The sequence below is a fragment of the Tamandua tetradactyla genome, chromosome 4, assembly GCF_023851605.1.
Source record: "Tamandua tetradactyla isolate mTamTet1 chromosome 4, mTamTet1.pri, whole genome shotgun sequence".
NCBI classification, from domain to species: Eukaryota; Metazoa; Chordata; class Mammalia; order Pilosa; family Myrmecophagidae; genus Tamandua; species Tamandua tetradactyla.
In genome coordinates this window covers 103,963,761-103,984,378 of record NC_135330.1, presented here as the reverse complement: position 1 = coordinate 103,984,378, position 20,618 = coordinate 103,963,761, and the positions used below count along the sequence as shown (strand labels likewise).

Genomic DNA, 20,618 nt, shown 5'->3' with positions numbered 1-20,618 from the left:
TCTCTGATCACAACGGAATGAAGCTGGATATCAACAACTACCATAGAATGAGAACATTCACAAATGTTTAAATAACACACTTTTTTTTCCAGAAACAAGAACGAAGTTTTATCGAGCAAGAGTAACATGCATATGGGACAGAGCACCTACCCGAGGGATGGGGCTCAGGGAGCAGCTTATTTGAGCTATCTGGGGATTGCGCTGCTTTGAGAAGGGGAGCACAGTGCTAGGTGGGGTTTCAAAGTGGGTGTCCTTGGACATGGCTGGGCAGTTCAGACACCACAGAAGCAGACTGCTCATCAGTGGGCATTCCGAGGCTAGCTTAACTGGTTTGTTTTCTGGCGCTGTGGTTCCTGAAGCTGCAGAAGTGTCCTGGGCAAGCAGGGGATTGTGGTTATGTCAAGCTGGAGCAGCTTTTCAGTTGGTTTCACTGATTCTAAGTTGTCTCGATTCTCCTTTGAATATCTTGGGCACTTAAGCAAATCAAGATGACTAGTCCTTAACCATCCCATTTTCACATTCCCTCCTTTTGGCCGACAGAGTCTCAAGACTCCCCAGAGACCAACAGGGATTATCTTTTTGTTAAGGCCTTGGTAACCTAAGGAGATAGCTGAAACGAGAAAGAGTCCAGTGGCTCTTCTTGGACCACAAAGTCTGCCAGTCATCAGAGGATTGTAGGGCCAAAGAGAAGCAGGTGCATCTGCATAAGCTGGGGTGGGGGTGGGGGGTCAAAGAAGAAATTGGTAAAGAAATCAGTAGCTATATGGAGATGAATGAAAATGAGAATACAACATATCAGAACTTTAGGGATGTGGCAAAGGCTGTGCTGAGAGGGAAATTTACTGCCTAAATGCCTATATTAAAAAAACAAGAAAGACCAAAAATCAAGGATTTAACTGCTCACCAGGAAAAACTTGAGAAAGAACCACAAACTAACCCACAGCAAATAGACAAAGAGAAATTACAAAGATTAAAGCAGAGTTAAATGAATGGAAGAGCAGAATAGAAAACTCAATAAAACCAAAAGCTGGTCCTTTGAGAATATCAGTAAAATCGATGGACCACTGGCAAGGGTGAAAAACAAAATGAGAGTGAGGATGCAAATAAAATCAGAAAGGAAAGAGAGGTTGTTACCACAGACCCTGAAGAAATAAAACAAATCATCAGAGGATTTTATAAACAACTATACACCAACACACCAGTCAACTTAGATGAAATGGACAAATTTCTGGAAACGCACAAACAAGCTATACGGATTCAGGAAGAATTAAAAGATCTCAACAAACTAATCAAGAGTAAAGAGATTCAATCAGTCATCAAAAATCTTTCTACAAAGAAAAAGCTCAGGGCCAGAGGGTTTCACAAAGGAATTTTATCAAATATTCCAAAAATAACAAAACCAATCCTGCTCAAACTCTGACAAAAAATTGAGCCAATAGGAACACTACCAAACTTATTGTATGAAGCTAACATCACTTTTGTACCAAAACCAGGTAAAAGTGCTATAAGAAAGGAAAAATACAGGCCAATCTCTCTAGTGAACATAGATGCAAAAATCCTCATCAAAACAATAGCAAATGGAATCTAACAATACATTAAAAGAATTATACACCACGACCAAATGAAGTTTATACCAGGAATGCAAGAATAGTTCAACATGAGCAAATCAATTAGTGTAATACAAGCATATTAATAAGTCAGAAGGGAAGAATCACATGATCATCTCCACTGATGCTGAAAAGGCATTCAACAAAATTCAACATTCTTTTCTGATGTAAGTACTTCAGAAGATAGGAATCAAAGGTACCTTTCTCAGTATGACAAAGGGCATTTGTGAAAAACCAATAGCCAGCATTGTACTCAATGGAGAGAAACAGAAACCTTTCCTCCTAAGATCAGGAATGAGATCATGATGCCCTGTAACCATTATTATTCAACATTGTACTAGAAGTTCTCACTAGAGTAATCAGCTGGAAAAAGAAATAAAAGGTATCCAGATTGGAAAGGACAAAGTAAAACTCATTATTTCCAGATAACATGATACTATAGTTGTAAAATCTTGAGAAATCTACAACAAAGTTACTTGAGCAATAAACAAATTCAGCAAGTTGGCAGGATATAAAATTAATGTGCAGAAATCAGTAATGTTTCTACACATAATCAATGGCCTAACTGAGGAGTCAGTTAAGGAAAAAATCCCATTCAAAATAACAACTAAAAGAATCAAGTACCCAGAAATTAACTTAACTAGGGACGTAAAGGACTTATACACAGAAAACTACATAATCTTGCTGAAAGAAATCAGAAGATCTAAATAAGTGGAAAGATACTCCCTGCTCATGGATAGGAAGGTTAAATATCGTTAAGATGTCAGTTCTACGTAAATTGATCTACAGATTCAATGCTGTACCAATCAAAATTCCAGCAACTTACTTTGAAGATTTGGAAAAGCTAGTTACCAAATTCATCTGGAAGGTAAAGAGACTCCAAATACTAAAAGCATTGTTAAAAAAAAAAAAAAAGAACACAGTGGGAGGATTAATACTTCTTGGTTTTAAAACATTATATAGCCACCGTGGTCAAAACAGCATGGTACTGGCAAAAACATAGTATTGACCAATGGAATCAAATCTAGAGTGCAGAAATATACCACCAAATCTAGAGTCAACTGATTTTTGCCAGTTCCCCCAAATCCCCTGAACTGGTACAAAATAGTCTTTTCAATAAATGGGCATGGGAGACCTGGATATCAATGATGAAAAGGATGAAAGAAGACCATACCTTACACCCTAATGCAAAAACTAACTCAAAGTACATCAAATACCTAAATATAAGAACTAGCACCATAAAACTCCTAGAAGAAAATATAGGGGAACATCTTTAAGACCTAGTATTAGGAGGTAGCTTCCTATAATTTAAACCCAGAGGGCACACAACAAAAGAAAAAATAGATAAATGGTACCTCCTTAAAATCATACACATTTGCACATCAAAAACCATCAAAAAGGTGACGAGGCGGCTAAATCAATAGGAGAAAATAGTTGGAAATCACACACTGGAAAAAGGTTTGATATCCTTCATACATAAAGAATCATACAACTCAACAACAAAAGAATAAACAACCCAATTATAAATGGGCTAGACATATGAATAGGCATTTTTCTGAAGAGCAAACACAGATGGCTCAAAAGCACATGAAGAGATGCCCATTTTCATTAGCTATAAGGGAAATGCCGATCAAGACTACAATGAGATACCACCTCACACTTATAATAATTGCTGCTATTAAACAAATAGGAAACTACAAATATTGGAGAGGATGCAGAGAAGTGGGGACACTTACACACTGCTGGTGGGAATGTTTAATGGTACAGCCACTATGGAAGACAGTTTGGCAGTTCCTTAGGAAACTAAATATCAAATGCCCTATGACCCAGTAATAGCACAACTTGGTATACAATCAGAAGAGCTGAAATTAGTTACACAAACATATCTTCACACTGATGTTCACAGCTGCATTATTCATAATCACCAAAAGATGTAAACAATTCAAGTTCCATCAGCAGACAAATAGATGTACAAAATATGGTATATACGATGGGATATTGTGTAGCAGTAAGACAAAATGATGTCCTGAAGCACATGACAAGGTGGATGAGCCTTGAGGATATACTGAGTTAAATAAGCCAGACACAAAATGATAGATACTCTATGACTCCACTTTTGTGACCATGGTAAAGGTAAAATCAGAGGCATATCATACAGAATATAGGGGACTTAGAGATACATTGAAGCTAGATATGAGTGAACATTTAGCTAATGAGGTTGAACTCAAATATAAGTGAATAGACTGAAGTGAAGGCAGTTCACTAGTGGATCTGTAAGTAATATTACCATATTTAAGGTGAACATGATTGAAAGGGTTTGTATAGACCTATATGTCCCACTGATTAACACTACAAATATAAATAAGTTCTTGCATGAACTACTTCAAAGGTATGATTCTTGTAAAAAATTGTATAAGTTCGGGTTATGGGGGAAACTGCTATTGCATATGTTGGTCTATGTTTAACAGGAAAACTTTAACAATACCACAGCAACACCAAGGGCAAATAATGGGAAGAGTGACAAGAGTTAAGGGGAGGTTTAGATTTTTCCGTTAGGTGAGGGTGTGTTTATTGGTTATCTTTCTCTTGGGAACAGTGAAATTATCTAAAATTGAGAGTGTTGGACTGTTTGGACATTATATATGATGCCTAATGAATGGAGGTGGCTGAAGGATGAACTGACTGAGAAGTAGATTGGGGAACAATGGTGTCCTAGTTTGCTAGCTGCTGGAATCCAATATACCAGAAATGGAATGGCTTTTTAAAAAAGGTAATTTAATAAATTGCTAGTTTAGTTCTAAAGTCGTGAAAATATCCCATCTAAAGCATGGTAATAGAAATGTCCACTCTAAGACATACAGAGAAAGATACCTTGGTTCAAGAAGGCTGATGACATTCAGGATTTCTCTCAACTGGGAAGGAACGTAGGATGAACATGGCGGTGTTTGCTAGCTTTCTCTCCAGGCTCCTTCTTTCATGTAGCTCCCACGGGACCATTTTCTTTCTTCATCTCCAAAGGTCTCTGGTTGTGTCAGCCTTGTAACTCTTTCCAAAATGGTTCCCTCTTAAAGGGCTCCAGTAAGCAACCCCACCTTGAATGGGTGGAGACACACCTCCAAGAAAAACATCTAACCAAATCACCACCCACAATTGGGTGGGTCACATCTCCATGGATAATTAAAAACACCCACCCAGCAGTACTGACTGAGGATTAAAGGACATGGCTTTTCTGGGGTTCACAGATTCAAACCAGCACAGATAGTATGTAGATATGATCGAAAATTGTGCTGCTACAAAAAAGAATGAAGTTGTGCTGTATACAACATTGTGAATGAACCTGTGGGACATTTGGTTAGGTAAAATAACCCAGAAACAAAAGAACAGTTATGGTATGGTCTCCTTTCTAAAATGCCTATAAGAAAACAGGGGCCTGGATTTTAAACTCTTATAGCAGTCATATTTCTTCCAAAGTGGTAATTATTTCTGAATTTTGAGAGGCTGTTTTATATATGTATAACCTAGTATTTAGAGATAAGAATGAAGCCAATCAGGTCGGTATTAAGGTAATTAAGAACAGAGGAGTAAGCAAGACATTGTCTATATTTTAGAACCCTACCTACTCTTTGAGGCCAAAGGAAGAAAGTTTTATTTTCTCCAGGACCTAAATATTTTGTAGCACATAATCTAACTCATCCTGTATGGAGAGCTCATTAATAATCGAAACGCATGCAGCCCAGAATAAGAATGAGGGCCTTTAATCCTTTATACCTTAATGTAATTCTTGAATACATCTCAGAATTTATTAAGAAGATAATCTAAAAGTATTGGCAAAGTTCCTTGACAGATGGTAGGAAAACTATGAAACTATTAAATTTACAACCAGGGAAACCCCTGATATGTGTCAAATATCAGGGACAGCCAAATCAATAAGCCAAGCCCTTGATGTTGAGGCTTACTCTTGTGAAGCTTATATAGGTAGCAGAGAAGCTTAGCCTACCTATAAATACGCGTAAGAGTTACTTCTGGAGGACATGTGTTGTTGCACAGATGTGGCCTCACTCTCTCTCTAAGCCCAACTCTGCAAGTGAAATCATTGCTTTCCCCCTGCGTGAACATGACATCCTGGAGTGAAAATCTCCCTGGTGACGGGAGATGACTCCCAGTGATGACAATCACCCTGGGACCATGGGACCAACAATGCCATCCTGACCAAAAGGGGGTAAAGAAGTGTAACATATAAGGTATCAGAAAAGAAGTATAACAAAGTATCAGCTGCTGAGAGATTTCAAATAGAGTGGAGAGGGTACTCTGGAGGTCACTCTTATGCAAACTTCAGTTAGATAATGCTATCCATCATAACTTGCCAAACCCCAACCAAACCATTGCAGCCAATCCTCAAGAAAACATAGGGCAATATATAAGATTCTACAAAGCTTCCGTGTACTAGGACAATTTTCCAGAAACCTACAACCTCCAGATGGGTCCCTTGACCAGATAAGTCCTGAAACCTAGAGGGGCCAGCCTCTCCAGAATGTTAGCTAGTTCCGTCTCCCTACCCTGTATTATTGACATCCCCTTCCAACATGAAAAAGTTAGAATGGACATAGCCCAAATATCCCTAAAGAGTAGGGAAAAGATCAAAGATGACAGTAGATTATACAGAGAAGGTAGGGTTTAACAAATGAGTATGACTGCTGAACCATTCTTTTTTTATTCTCTAGTATCTCAGAGCAGCTAGAAGCAAAAACCTAAAATTGTGGAATTGTAACCCATACCAACTTTGAAATCTGTTCTAGAAATAATTGTTGCTATGTGCTTTGAAATATATTGCTTTTTTGTATATATGTTATTTTTCACAAAAAAATTAAAAAGTCGATTCTAGTGACATGAAAATATATATCCCTTCTAGACTCCAATGTTCTGTGACTCTAGAAGTGAAAATCTGAAATGATGTTATTGTAGCCCATGACAAACTCTAGGATCTGTCCTATAACAACTACTTGTTGAAGAGTTCTTTGAAAGTTACTGCTTTTTTCTTTCTTTCTTTTTATGTTATATTATGCAATAAAATTTTAAAAAACATAAAAAATGCAGGAGAGATTGTAGCAAGATGATGCAGAAAGGGAGCTGTAGGATTCTCCTTCTACAAGAATAACTATTAAACAGGCAGGAACTGTCTGAAACAATTTCAGACTCTGGAGGCCAGTAAAACAGCCTAGCATCCAGGGAAGAGCAGGAGGAAGAGACTGATGAATTGATGAATTACAGTAAAAACTACTCTCTATTACTGTTACAGGTACACTCTACCCCCCCCCCCCCCCCCCCCCAGCAGACTGCTTGGCATTCAGCCTCTGGCTGTTTCACTGGTGAATGAAAGGCGGGGGAGGTGAATTAAAGATGCAGTGCTTCCTCAGGGCTCTTGGGGATAAGCTCAGGGGCTGCATTTGCTTGGCAGGTCAAGAAGGCTCATGTTTGGGGAAATGTGGAGGTGGCTTCTGGTGCCATTTCTGATGCACTCCCCACGACACTTTTAAACTAGTCTGCCTCCCCTCCATGAGTCCCTGTCCCTGTTGCAGGTGAGAAAGACCAACGTGGGAAACATTTCTCTGGCATCACTGTCTCTGTCCACATCAAACAGCCCTTCAGGAAAAGTGGCTGAGGCAGTGAAAAGAGTCTAAGAGGGAGACAACCTAAGGCAAAGGCTTGACTTTAAAGACCTAGGAGAGCAGGGATCTGTCTTCCATACAATAGAGGGAGCAGTCAAACTCCTGCCAACTGGCGAACTCCAAGACAACTAACATGCAAAACCCCAGGAAAAGACCCAATCCCAGAGAACATAGGGTGACAATGCACACTTCATATTTGGGTAGACCTTCATGATAGGAAGATTGAAGCTCAGGAAAATCTCTCTTATTACTAAAAGGTTACAAAAATCACAAAAGACATTTTGGAGAATAAATCCCAGAGTTAATGTTTTAAAACATTGAAAATGTACAGTGTGAGTGAAAATGTCCAGTGACAGTCTAAGAAAAAGAAACAACAAATTATGGCTCATCCACAGGAAGAGGCTAAACATCCAGAAAACATCAGTGAATAAAACCAGAAAGTGGACATACCAACAAATTGTGTAAAACAGTGACAATGTTTTTGCATTTTTCAGTATCCTTGAACTCTTCCAACTTTGTCCCCAATTATATACATTCTTACACAAACTCTTTCAGTTCTGTGCCTTTATCTTTACCTAAGGTTAACTCCATGAGAATTTGTGCAAACATTAAGAAACAGTTATCTTTATTAGCAACATATGCATGCACTCTCTTGGCACTGTGCTTTCTTTGTCTGTTCTCACTATAAAACCCTGATTCCCTGTCTGATCAGTGTATTGCTTTCACACTGAGCTCAAAATTGACGCTTTTGGAGCTGCTTGCCTTTGAGATTGACTTCTTTTTTCACTCCTGTAAATAAAGCCGTATAATAAAGTTTCATGTTTCAGTCCATGCCTGGTGTTTTCTTTGGTCTCTGAGCTGGAAGTTCCCTTTGGCCGAAACAATTGACCAGCCCACCAGGAGGCTAATGAGATCCTGGCCTCTGATGGCATGAACCCTGGGAAAGAAGATTCCTGAGGTGGGATACTGGGATGGCCTCTAACATCCATGTGGGGAGGGGTGGCCACCCTCCTAGATGAATGGGATCTGCCAAGGGAGTGTGGAGATGCTCATACCTCCTTGGCTGGACTAACAGCCCTCCTGCAACAGGCTACAGGATTGTTAGGATTCATGAGAGTAGTCCTGGGGTGGCCTACTTTCTCTATGCGGGGAGAGGTTGCTGCTTGCTTGACAGCACTGCAGTTGGTTTGCCTTTGTGTACAATACGGCCAGCTACAGCTTTGTCTCAAGGAAGACAGACAAATCCACGGTTCGAAAGAAGAGTTACACTTAGAGATATGCAGACTTCCACCTCCACTTTAGTAACAAGTGTTTGAAAGCAATTAAATAAATGATAATGGAAGTGCTGGCCTGTCACATTTTAAATTTAGAAGGCCAAAGAAAGGACCCATCCAAAGGTTAGAGGTGTGTTGGCTTAAAAAAAAAAAAGGGAATCCAAAAATCTGGAATCTCTGGGAGGACAAGAAATAACTGCAGTAATTTAAAATTTCATAAAAGTGAAAGTTGTCAGACTGGCACAAAATCCCCTTAACAGCCCTGTTTGGCCAGTAAACAGAACTATGGTTATGAGGACATACTCTGCCAGAAAATTAATTAAATTGGGAAAAAACTCCTCTTGGTAACCAGGAAGCAAATGCTAGAGCCCGTGTCTGCCTAATATTTCCCACACTTGCTGAGGAGGTGCCTTATGATTGCATTTAAAAAGGGTAGGCAGAAAGGAGCAGCCATGGCGGTGGCAAATAGCAAAAGTGTTAGAAATCCCTCTAAATACTGATAACTTATACAGAATTGTAAAGCTCGTTCCCAGCTCTGCCCTTGTTTGGTGCCCTATAGTACTGGGCATATACATAAGTAATCTAATATTCCTCCAAGGATTTAATGAAAGTGTAAAAACAAAATACCTGTTTGTGCCATTAATTCTTATTAAAGATTGTATATTACTGTTTAAAAAATGCATTGATTAGGATGATTTAAGTATTGAGCATTATTCTGATGAGTTCGATTATGATAATTATATGTTGTGAGATGTTTGCTTAAAGATAGTTTCCAAAATTATGTTGGTAACTTAAGTATGAAGGATATAAAGGATATGTTTTTTATAAAAAAGAAAAAGAGGGTAGTTTTGTCCTAAGATAAAATGAATGGTTGGTTGTTACAAAATGAGGAAAATGTGGGACAAAACCTGAATAGATACAGTAAGTCACAGCAAGTTTACAGAAAAGGAAATTATGGTCAAAGTTGGGTAAAATTTAATGCATCTCTCAATAAAATATTTTAAAACTTTATTATTAAGTAATATACTTAGGCAGGGCTAAAGTTTGGTTTTCTCTCTATTAAAGCAACAAAGTTTCCTTGAATTATGGTTTTTCCTGAACAATCAGTATAAAATGCAGAAGGTCTGTGTTCTATCAGAATAGCTTCTTGTACTTTATGTTGACTTGATCATGTTGGTGGTTTAAGAAAAACAAGTTATCTCACTTTTTTTTTTGCATGGGCAGACACCAGGAAACGAACCTAGGTCTCTGGCATGGCAGGCAAAAATTCTGCCTGCTGAGCCACCAAGGCCTGCCTCATCTCACTTTTAAAAGAGCTAAGTCTTCAGTTAAGTAAGAAACAAAATATTGTTTCAAACCTGACAACTTTAACATTATGCTTTCTCAAGGTCAAGCCCTAAAAGATTAATTTTTTATTCTAAGTAGTTGCAAAGGATTTGTTCTTTCACCTTGAAAGAAAATGGAGCTGTAAAAATAGTTAAGTTCATTTGATATGTTGTAAATTGCATAAGAAATGCTTAGACAATGTTATAAAATTAAAAAAATATTTTCTAATCTTGTGTTACTGGTCTGCAAAATACTAGACAGTAATATAGTACTGCTAATTGTGGCTTTAGTTATTTTAAAGATTTCTGTGTCACAGAAACAGCCAAATTTCCTGGTCAGTTACACTGTTTTAATCTGATACTTCTCAGAAAGTGCTTGCAGTCAGCTATAAGTCAGAGCTTCATCTTCAACAAAAAGAGACTTCTAAAAGAAGCAAGGCAAGTATATAAATTATGTTCTACTCATTAACTAACATAACCCTGGCAAAAATGTAAAGAAGAAATTGGACATCTGAACTAAAGAGCTTACATGTTTCAACTAGGTTCCTAGTGCTGTTCATGGTGTCTCCATTTGCATAATTGACATGGCCAGTTTCTAAGGCCCTCAAACTATAAAAGTGTCAGCCATCTTCTGGTTGTGCCTCAAAGGTGGAAAGCACCTTGCTACTACAGACTCCTGCAGCTCTGCCTGCTGGAAAAGGCTTTGCCACCTTGGCTGTTCAGTGAACACCACCTCCATACTGTTTCATAGTACCGGAGGCACTGTGAGACAGGTCAGTAGAACCCTGGATCCCATCCTCCTTTTCTCAGAAGGACCAACGATGTTACAATGTATCAGAGATATATCCACCAGGGAAATAATGGCCAGAATCATATGGTTAGAACCTAAAAGAATGTACTTGGCACTAAAGCCTCCTTTAGTGGGAAGGGGACAGCATGTGTAGCATAGTAAGGCTGGAACTTGCCAACTGGCAGCCAATATCCTAAGTCTTCCAGGAAAACATTTTTACAATAATTTTACTCAAAAAAAAACCTTCCCTTTAGAGTACCCATTAAACATATGTTTGAGCCTCTAGGCTTCTTTTCTCCTTCATAAAAGTTCATTTCTCTTCCTTGATTGAGCTGTAGCCTTAACAGTATTCTGCAACCAGACTGATTGCTGGATCTGCACTAAGTTGCTGTTGTCCAGCACCACCAGCCTCCTGTGGACCATTACTCTTGTCAATTGAACAATACGGAACTCCATCCTCATGCAGCAAAACACTTGTCAGTGGCAAGTTTTGAAGTTTCTTCTTTCTCTTCATCACCAAAGACTTCATCTTCCCAAACTGAGACTTATTCCTATATATATATATTCTCTAGTTCAAAGCAAATCAACAAGTCCTTCCTGTACTTGAGTACTCAGTGTTTGTTAGGTTGCGATGGCTTGATCTGGATGGTTGCTTAGTATGGCATCCTACGCACTGCAACTCATAATGCTTCTAATTTAACTGCTCACTGACACAGTGAATGGCTGTCCACATTGGAATGTCTTTGAAATGTCATGGTATGGTAAATTGTGTTGTCAGGAAAACAAAACAGCTCTAAATGAGCCAGATCATATTTGCCTCTCTCTAGTGCTGACACTTTAGATGCCCTCAAACAAGTAACAGCTCTATCCAATTTTACTGCTCATGTTCTCAAAGACACAAAATACAGTATAATTCTTTAAATGAAAAAAGTAGTATTCCAAACCATATGGCCTCAGACATGCTCACTGTCACTCAAGGTGTTACTTGTATCATGACTGGAACCACTTGCTTCTCATATGTATCTGATGAAATGTCACCCAATGCCTTAGCATAAATTACAAATGTCTATAAACCATATCCAAAAGTTAACTGTAGACTCCTTTTCCTCTTGCCTCACTCACCTACCCTTGAATTGAAGTTATACTCTTCCTATTGGCACACTAACAGTATTGATTATTTGTCTGTCTTTTTACTGTTTATATTGTAGTTTTAATCTCATGTCTTAATATCGCAAGCTTTAACCCATAACTTCCCATTATGCTTACAGACTTATACAGAGAGGTGATGGAAAGATTGTAAGAGTTGTAAGACAGAGTGCCTTGTAACACAACTTTTTTGGATTTTTCTGTATCTCCCAACTTTGTCAGCAATTGTGCACATTCCTGCACATAATCTGTCAATTCTGTGTCCATGTTATTTTCCCCTAAGACAGAAAAGAGAAGGCACTTAAAACAGTGTGGCACAAGAAATAAAATAAATATAAATGTAGGCACTAATGAAAGAACTGATGTATGAAAAAAAAAATCCTAGATCTTAGGCTAAACAGCAAAATGGAAGAAGAAATTCCTGCATTATCAGCAGTGACTTAAATATGAATAGGTTAAATTTTCTAGTCAAAAGGCTCACATTGGCACACTGGATCAAAAAGCATGCGCAAACCCAAACTATATCCTCTCTGCAAGTAACTAGCCTTATACTGAAAGATACAAGTAGGCTGAAAGTGAAAGGATGGATAAAAAAATATACCATGCAACTAGTAACAAAAACAGAACTGGAGTAGCTGTACTAATCAAGTAGCTACTAATCACAGCAGCTGCACTAATCATATGATGAACTAAGTCAAAAACAGTTATGAGAGACAAAAGTATTCATAATATACAGATAAAGGGATCAATTCAGTATGAAGACATAATTATTATAAACATATATGTACCTAATAGCAGATCCCCCAAATATGTGATACCAATACTGTTAGATTTGATCAGAGAAATTGATGGTTCTGCATTGATAGTAGACTTTTCTTCTTCTCACACTTTGTCTTTTTAAACTTGTATAAAGTACACAGGTATAAAATTCAATTAATTTGTGCATATCTGTGAATACTTTTTTAATGGTTTATCCTTTTAAAAGCACAACACATTAGTCTTTTATTTTATGGTTATGGGTTTTCTGTCCTGTTGAAGACAGCTCTACCTACCTCAAGGTCACTGTACTGGTTTGAAAGTGTTGTGTGCCCCAGAAAAAGCATATTCTTTAATCCTGACTCAGTATTGCTTGTGAGACCTTTGATTAGGTGGTTTCCATGGAGATGTGTCTCCACCCATTCAAGATGGGGTTGCTTACTGGAGCCCTCTAAGAGGGAACCATTTTAGTAGAAGCTTCAGAGCCCACAAAGCCAGAGATTTTTGGAGATGCAGATGAAAACCTTATAAAATAAGGAGAAAAAGCTAGCAGATATTGCCATGTACCTTCCCAGATGGCATCAGCCTTTAAGTGAAGGTTTGTGCCTTACTTTGGACATTTTCACAGCCTTAGAACTGTAAATTTGCAACTTAGTAAAATTCTCTTTTTAAGCCATTCTGATATGATCTATTACATTCTGGCAGCTTTAGTAAACTGAAACAGTCCTTGTTCTTTTTTTTTTTTTTTTTCTTCTAGAAGCTTTATAGTGTTAACTTTTACATTAAGCTTATGGTGAATTTTCAACTCATTTTGTATATTTTGTGAAATATGGGTTGATTTATTTTTGCCACATAAATAGCCACTTATTTCAGCACTATTTACTGATGTGACTTTTTTTTCATCATCGAATTGCTTTGTGCACACCTTGGGCAAAAATCAGTTGACCTCAGAAGTGTGATCAATGCTGGACTCTGTTCTGGTCCGCTGAGATCAGTGTCTATCTGTCCTTACCACGATTGTACACTATCTTTAATACTGTAATTTGATAGGTAGCCTTGAAGTCAGATAGTGTAAAGCCTCCTACTTTTTCTTTTTCATAATCATTTTCGCTCTTATATGTCCTTTGCTTTTGCATGTAAGTTTTAGAATCAGCTAAAAAGATTTCCATGAAAAATTTTGTTGAGATTTTGATTGAGATCGCATTGTGTCTAAAGATAAATTTGGAAAGAATGGAAATCTTTACAATAAATTGTCATTTAATTTTTACATTTTTTATTTACATCATGTACAATCCCAAAACCTCATCTGATTGACAGTTTTGTTTTTTTTTTTTGCTCCCAGTCTTTATATTATAGTCTCTTTTCTTTTTCCTTTTTTTTTTTTTTTTTTGCCTTATTTCACTTTCTTGGACTTTTTAGTACAATGTAGACTAGAACAGATGATATGATAGTGGATATCCTTTCACTTGTTCCTGATCACAGAGGGAATGTACTCAAAATCTAACCCTGACAATGTTTTTAGATTCCCTTTATCAGATTAAGGAAAACCCCTTCTATGCCTAGTTTAAAACAGTTTTTTATCTTTTATCTCTTCTTTATTGAGATAATCCTATGGTTTTTCCTCTTATTTGCTAAATTTCATTGATTTTCATGTTAAATTACTTTGAATTCCTGGAAGAATCTTAATATACTGCTCATGCTATTCTCATAAAACAAGTTGGCAACTGTTCTGTTTTTCTCCTCTTTAGGATAATTCGTAGAGAATAGTATTTCTCCTGTAATGATTAGAAGACTTCACCTGCGAAGCTGTACTTATTAGGATGTTTTGGAAAGGCTTTTAATTACAGATTTAATTCCCTTAATAGACACACAAAAATTCAGATTGTCTTTCTTTTTGTGACACTTTTGGCAATTAACATTTTTAAAGGAATTTATTTCATCCAAATTGTCAAATGTATTGGCATTAATTTGTTCATATATTCTTATTTTCATTCCTGATACTGGTAATTGTGTTGCTTCCTTCCATCTCTGTCTCCTCACTCTCTTACCAATCTTGTGAGGGGTATGGTAATTTTATTAATGTTTTCAAAAATGAGTTTTGTGGCATAATAGATTTTCACATATTCGCGTGTTTAATTTGTAGTTTTTGATTTCTGATCTTATCTTTATTATTTCTTTTCTTATACTCTCTTGGGGTTTGATTTGGCTATCTTCCTCCAGATTCTGGAGTTTGAAACTTTAATCACTTATCAACTTTCTAGCATTTCTTCTTTTTTAAAATACATAGTTGGAGTTAAAGGTTTGAACCTTTAACCTTTAACCTTTAAAGGTTCAAAGGTTTCTCTTTGAACCTTACTTTAGCTGTGTATCCCATGAGTTTTGACATATCATATTTTCATAATTTATCTAACAACATTTTAAAATTTTCATGATAATTTCATCTTTGACCTATAGGTTATTTAGAAACATGTTGCTTGATTGCCAAAGATTTGAGAATCTGGTTATCTTTTTGTTGAATTTCTAGCTAAATTCCACAGAGTAAGAGAACATACTAAATATGATTTCAATCTAAAATTTTTTTGGTTTTTGCTTTATAACATGGCATATGTATTTTGGTAAATGTTTCATGTGTACTTAAAAAGAATGTGTTTCTGCAGTTGTTGTATTCCTTTAGCTCTTTGAGCAATTTTAGGACCATTTGTAAACAGTCCTTTTCTGGTGTAGCCCAGTTCTAGTCTTTCTTATTACTGGTTTCTGAAACTCCCAGGAGAGTTCAGTTTGAAGATGGGTTTTGAGGCCCATTTCTTTAGAGTATGCAATGCAGTATGGGAAATTTCTACTTTAAATATGTAAGCAGTCACAAGGAAACAATTGCCTGTTTTCTGATAAAAGGAAAATTATTTTCATCTATATATCAGCATAGGTTTTATATATCTCATTGATTTTTCTAATGTTATTTGCAACCATATTTAGATTTAAAATCTACTTAGAGAATAGGTGATTTCCTTGAATTCCATGCAAACATAAATTCAAATTCTTAGTGAGAAAACTGTGAAGTATATAGTACTTAAATTTTTACTTCTGCAAAATACTTATGAAATAGATTTCCCACTTTATCTTGTAAACAGGTTTAACAAGTCCTAGCAAGTACTATATGGCTTCTGCCCACCCCGTCCCCCCAACTTCCCTTCCCTATATTCCATCTCAGTAACCTGTTTCATTTTTTTGCCACATTTATCTCCACCACAAATTTTCATATTTCATTATTTTTCCTTTATTTTTAATATGAGCCTTCCTTCAGGAAATTCTAGGTTTTTGTCCAAATAGACCCAACACAACTAGTTCCCTTTTGTATTTTCAGGACTTTGTATAGTTTTTGTTAGCTGCAAAGTATTTAGTAATTAGTACTTAAGTTAACCTTTTTTTACCCAACCTTTTCTATGAGGATTTAATTTTAACTTATCTCTTAAATACAGTCAAGATGAATAGAATCTGTCCCATGGAATGAAACCCTCAACAGGTTTGGTATCTATACAATCAGGATTTGTTCCCTGAATGTAGCAGTCATTAGATTTATTAAATATTTTTCTCTATACAAATAGAATACAAACAGAGGTTGAATTCTCCCATTAAAAAAAAGGTATATAGTTCAAGTTCTAGTCACTCCTTCCTCCTTTGTCAGTTTCCATATAATCTAGCAAAATAGTATCTTAAAATATATTGGTATGTGATTTTTTTTTAATTCCCCAGTTACTTCTCCTCTTTCAGAGGAGAGCAAAGTTGTACTATTCTGTGTAACTTACCTCACAATTGAGTTGAAATCAATGTCCCCTCTTAATTTTGCATTCATTGTGATGTGAGCCATCCTTATTTCCATTTTATTCATTTTGTCAGTTTCCATATAATCTATCAAAATAGTATCTTAAAATGTTTAAAATATATTGGTATGTGATTTGTTTTTTTAATTCCCCAGTTACTTCAACTCTGGAAACTGGAAAGAGGAGAGAATAGGATTGAGTCTTGAGATGCTCCAGTATTTTTTTAAGGACTACCATGCAGAACACAGGAGGAAGGAGTGACTAGAACTTGAATACACTCAGGGAACTGAGATGTCAGAGAATTCTAGGAAAAAGAAAGTTACCAAAAGCAGGTCATGTTCCAGCAGTTCTTTGGAACCAAGTTTTACACTGAAACCCACAAGCTGGATTCATTTATGGGGAGTTCACTGGAAATGGTAGCACGATTTATTTAAGAGGAATCTTTAGTGATGTTGGGAAGTCATCATTTGAAGCAATGTGAGGAAAGGTGCAAGTGGTCATACAATTTGTCTGTGACAGGAGAAGCAGGGTTATCAGGCATGAGAGGAAATTTTACAGGGACATTTTGCTTCAAAATAGATGAGACAATGAGTTTAAGTAATGAGGGGGTTGACTGAGATAAAAGGAGAGGTTGCTGGTAAAGATTTCAATTTTATTCACCATTATGGCTTCTGAAATAATGGGAAAGATAGGAATTAAATCAGGGTTAACTTGCCCCTTCTAGAGAGAAAAAGAATAACTAATGGATATGAACGCAGGAATAATTGTAGAGCTTTTGGTTCTGAACTGAGGTGATTTGTCAAATTACATTATTCATCTCATTTTTATGAGCTCATTCCTATCTGCTGAAGGAATGTGAGATTTAAAACTATGGGACGAGAAATGATTACAGAATGTGGAAGAATGACTCAATTATCAAGGTATACCTGAAAGTACTAATCATCACTCCACATTTTGCCCTAAAACAATAGCTTAGCAATGTGCTTTGTCAGATGGAATAATGGACAAAGCAAGTAATTAGTCACCTCCCATGGGGCAGATCTGGTAAATACTCATTACTGGGGTAAATACTCAAAGGAAACTTAGAAATATTCTTAGGAAATACATGGAGTAAATGCATCTTTATCATCAGGGTTAGTATGAGGATTATACTTTTAGGAAATATGTAATTCTCCAAGTATATTTAATAAACCATTTTTTCCCTAGACTTCAGTTAAAAATGAGTAAATTAATCTTACCTCTCTTCATGACACATTATTTTTCCAGGAAATGTGTGTAATTATTGATATTTTAGAGGAGCATTTACATTATACACATCAGTTCATATATATATAAAGAATGAAATTTGTGGGGTCAAAGCTGCTGTTAACTTATATATGAAAGACTCCAGCTATCCCTTCACAAAAATACCAGAATAAGCAAGTAGATTTTCTCCCAAATCTCTTCATTCTGTATCTTCTGAGCCTCATAATATACTATGATGATGGTGGGAGATGACAATGACATTTGACCCATCTACTTGTGCTATTTTCTGACACGGGATTTTCATGATTAGATTTGTATTATGGGACTCATTGATCCTCCAAATTGATCAATACCTTGAATAGATCCACCTCATAAATTTAAGTTTCTTGGCTGATATCCACATCCACTGGGGTGAGATCTAGAACTTACCGTGGATGGGGTTACATTGGTATACATCACTTGTGAAAGAACCAAGATGATTTAGTGTCAGTGTACCCAAAAGCACCGGTGTGTTAAGAGTAGGGAGGTAGTTAGACTCCGGAGAACAGGGATGGGATTTAGAGAAACAATGCTTGTGTATCAACCAAGCATATTTATATCTGAGGAATTTCAGACTGCTTTCTCTGATGGTGGAGACTTCCACATGAATCACGGGTCAGGGGATCCCATGTTTTGGAGTCAAGGAGGGAATTAAAAGTCTCTGAACACGATGGGATAATTCATACATGCAATTCAGTGACTTTCGTGTCCTATGTGTAAAATGAATGTATTCATATCTTCATTATTTGCTAGAGAAGCCAGGATCACCTATGTCTTGACCCAAGGAGAGGGGAAACTTCCCCATGTTTCTCCTGGAATACACTTCCTGTTCCTTTTGATTGGACTGGGTTTCAACCCAGGTAAAGGTTTTGGGATTCATGACAGGTGACTCTAGAAATCGTTATCAAGCCTTGAGTCTGAAGGTCTCTCTTTTCTCAGCTTTGCTCACCTACTGCTTGTCTGGCTGGAGTGAAAATCCAAAGGAAGACAGTTGTCAGCTGAGCTACTGACCATGCAACCATGGGTGAGTAAGGAATTCTTCAACTGAAGTTACAGCACTGTGGCCAGCAGATAGGGGGATTTCTACTATTGGTATGAATATTCTGAGTCCATTCATGAGATATTCAAGGATCTGAGCCTCAGTGTAGTTTATCCGGACTCTAGAATAGTTATGGTAAGTTTGGGGCCCATCAATAAGTAATCGCCTTCTGAATATTACAATAATTTGTTACAGCTTCCATTAGGATTGTGTATTCTCTTAATAGATGAGAGATGTTTACTTTTTCTCACCAACCCATGACCTTATTAGAGAGATAATGCACTCAAAGATCATGTCAGTGCCTGCAGTTAGCTTAGACATGTGGTGAACTTACGTGATAGAGATGAATAAGAGCAGAAGTTAACAGTCAGTTTCAGCGGGTACATGCAGTCAATCCAGCCTTACCCATGATGGGGTATAAGACTATGTATTTTTAACCAGAGCCTAAGAAAAGGTTAGAAATAAAAGGAAATGAAGAATTATTTACTTATTTTCCCCCATTTAAATTTTCTTAAAGTTTTGATAGTACATATTTGCACATTTTGAAATATTCCAAAAACAAAAACTGTAATTATCCTTACAAATATTGTTCCTAATTTCCCTTCAATTTTTGTAAATCAGCTTTCTTAAGATGTTATAAATGGACGCAATGTATAAGAAATATTGTCCCCTTACAATGGATAAAGTTTATGGTACTGTGAAAAATTTTCAAGATTGAAACAGACTAGAAGCAACAAAGGGGCTTCTTTTAATCTTGAGCAGACAGATGAGATGAATTTATAAAAAGGACAACAAGCTGTTGTAGGCTCCAGAAAATGTTGAGAAGGGGAGGTCTTTTACCACAGTAATGGTCAGAGTAGGGCCATCTTTTAGTACAACTGTTTCAGTGGTCCCTGACTTCTGATCCTGTACCAACTGTACTTAACATTGTCACAAACATCTGAGTTATATAAAATTGAGGGAGGCAGCAGGTACTAATCCAGAGTTCTGTATGGAACCAGTTCAGTTCTGCAGAATTCTAAATATTGCTTCAACATTCTATTAATAAATAATAGATCAGCGAATTGCATTTAGATTGAAAGCACTTCACACATTAGCACACTGGTTTTGTTGAAATGCTTAATATAATGTTAAACAATTTTACACATGTGAGGAAAGTGAGGTCATCCACATACAGGAATAATTCAACCCTAGGTATTTTTTTTTAATGATATGTCAGATGTCTCTTGCCTTTTGATGAGTCTGTAGATTTATCTGAAATTGGTCAATAGATTGGTTTAGTTATTGATGCTCTAGAACAAGTATTAATAATCAGCATCAGGAAGTCATGATTACAAGTCTTTTGGGAAATTTCCAGGCATCTAACATACCCCATTGTCATGTGATTTTCCTTTATCATGGAGTCGTGTCCATGACTTTATTAGACTGTCTCAGTTTCTGTGAGTGTATCTGAAAGGCATACAGCAGGTAAGCATTGAGATTGATCTTATTGGAACTTCAAACACATTTTCACCTTTATATACACTGTTTATTCTGCTGTCATTTTGAGCATCACACTCAGTATTTTGTTAAGGATGGCCTTCTGTGAATGCAAATTTCTGTAATATGTTAGGAGGTAATGACCTTCAAAGATGTAGCTGTAGACTTCACCCAGGAAGAGTGGGCATTGCTAGACACATCCCAGAGAAAGCTGTTCAGAGAAGTGATGCTGGAAAATATCAATCATCTGGTCTCAGTGGGTGAGTCTGCAAATTTATCTATCACCGGTATGTGTCTATCAATCATCTGTCTAATCTATCTCCTATCTACTTGTGTATTTATCATATATCATCTTCTATTTATTTCAAGAACCTAGGTCAACTTCTCCATAGTGTTGTATAACCTTTTTATAGTCTTACATTATTATATTTTAT

The 20,618-nt window shown here is 36.7% G+C and overlaps 2 protein-coding genes across 8 annotated transcripts in view; one reads left to right on the top strand and one right to left on the bottom strand.

The window, feature by feature from the left end:
- The window catches only part of LOC143681249 (uncharacterized), a 147,816-nt gene that overhangs the window by 80,278 nt on the left and 46,920 nt on the right, over window positions 1-20,618 (bottom strand). For 2 of the 5 annotated variants that reach the window (XR_013174487.1, XR_013174488.1), the window contains exon 3: window positions 19,040-19,149. The exons of 2 other annotated variants lie outside the window; for them this stretch is intronic. The gene's annotated coding sequence lies outside the window, so the exon portion shown is untranslated. Of the gene's footprint in view, window positions 1-6,978; window positions 12,087-19,039; window positions 19,150-20,618 lie in introns of those variants that run through there. One more of the 5 variants, XR_013174489.1, reaches the window with a different exon arrangement.
- The window catches only part of LOC143681245 (uncharacterized), a 74,258-nt gene that overhangs the window by 42,259 nt on the left and 11,381 nt on the right, over window positions 1-20,618 (top strand). The window contains exons 3-4 of one of the 3 annotated variants that reach the window (XM_077158096.1): window positions 18,606-18,690; window positions 20,318-20,444. In XM_077158096.1, the coding sequence (XP_077014211.1) occupies window positions 18,679-18,690; window positions 20,318-20,444 (139 nt within the window). In that variant the 5' untranslated portion in view covers window positions 18,606-18,678. Of the gene's footprint in view, window positions 1-18,605; window positions 20,472-20,618 lie in introns of all 3 variants that reach the window. The other 2 variants (XM_077158095.1, XM_077158097.1) reach the window with 2 other exon arrangements.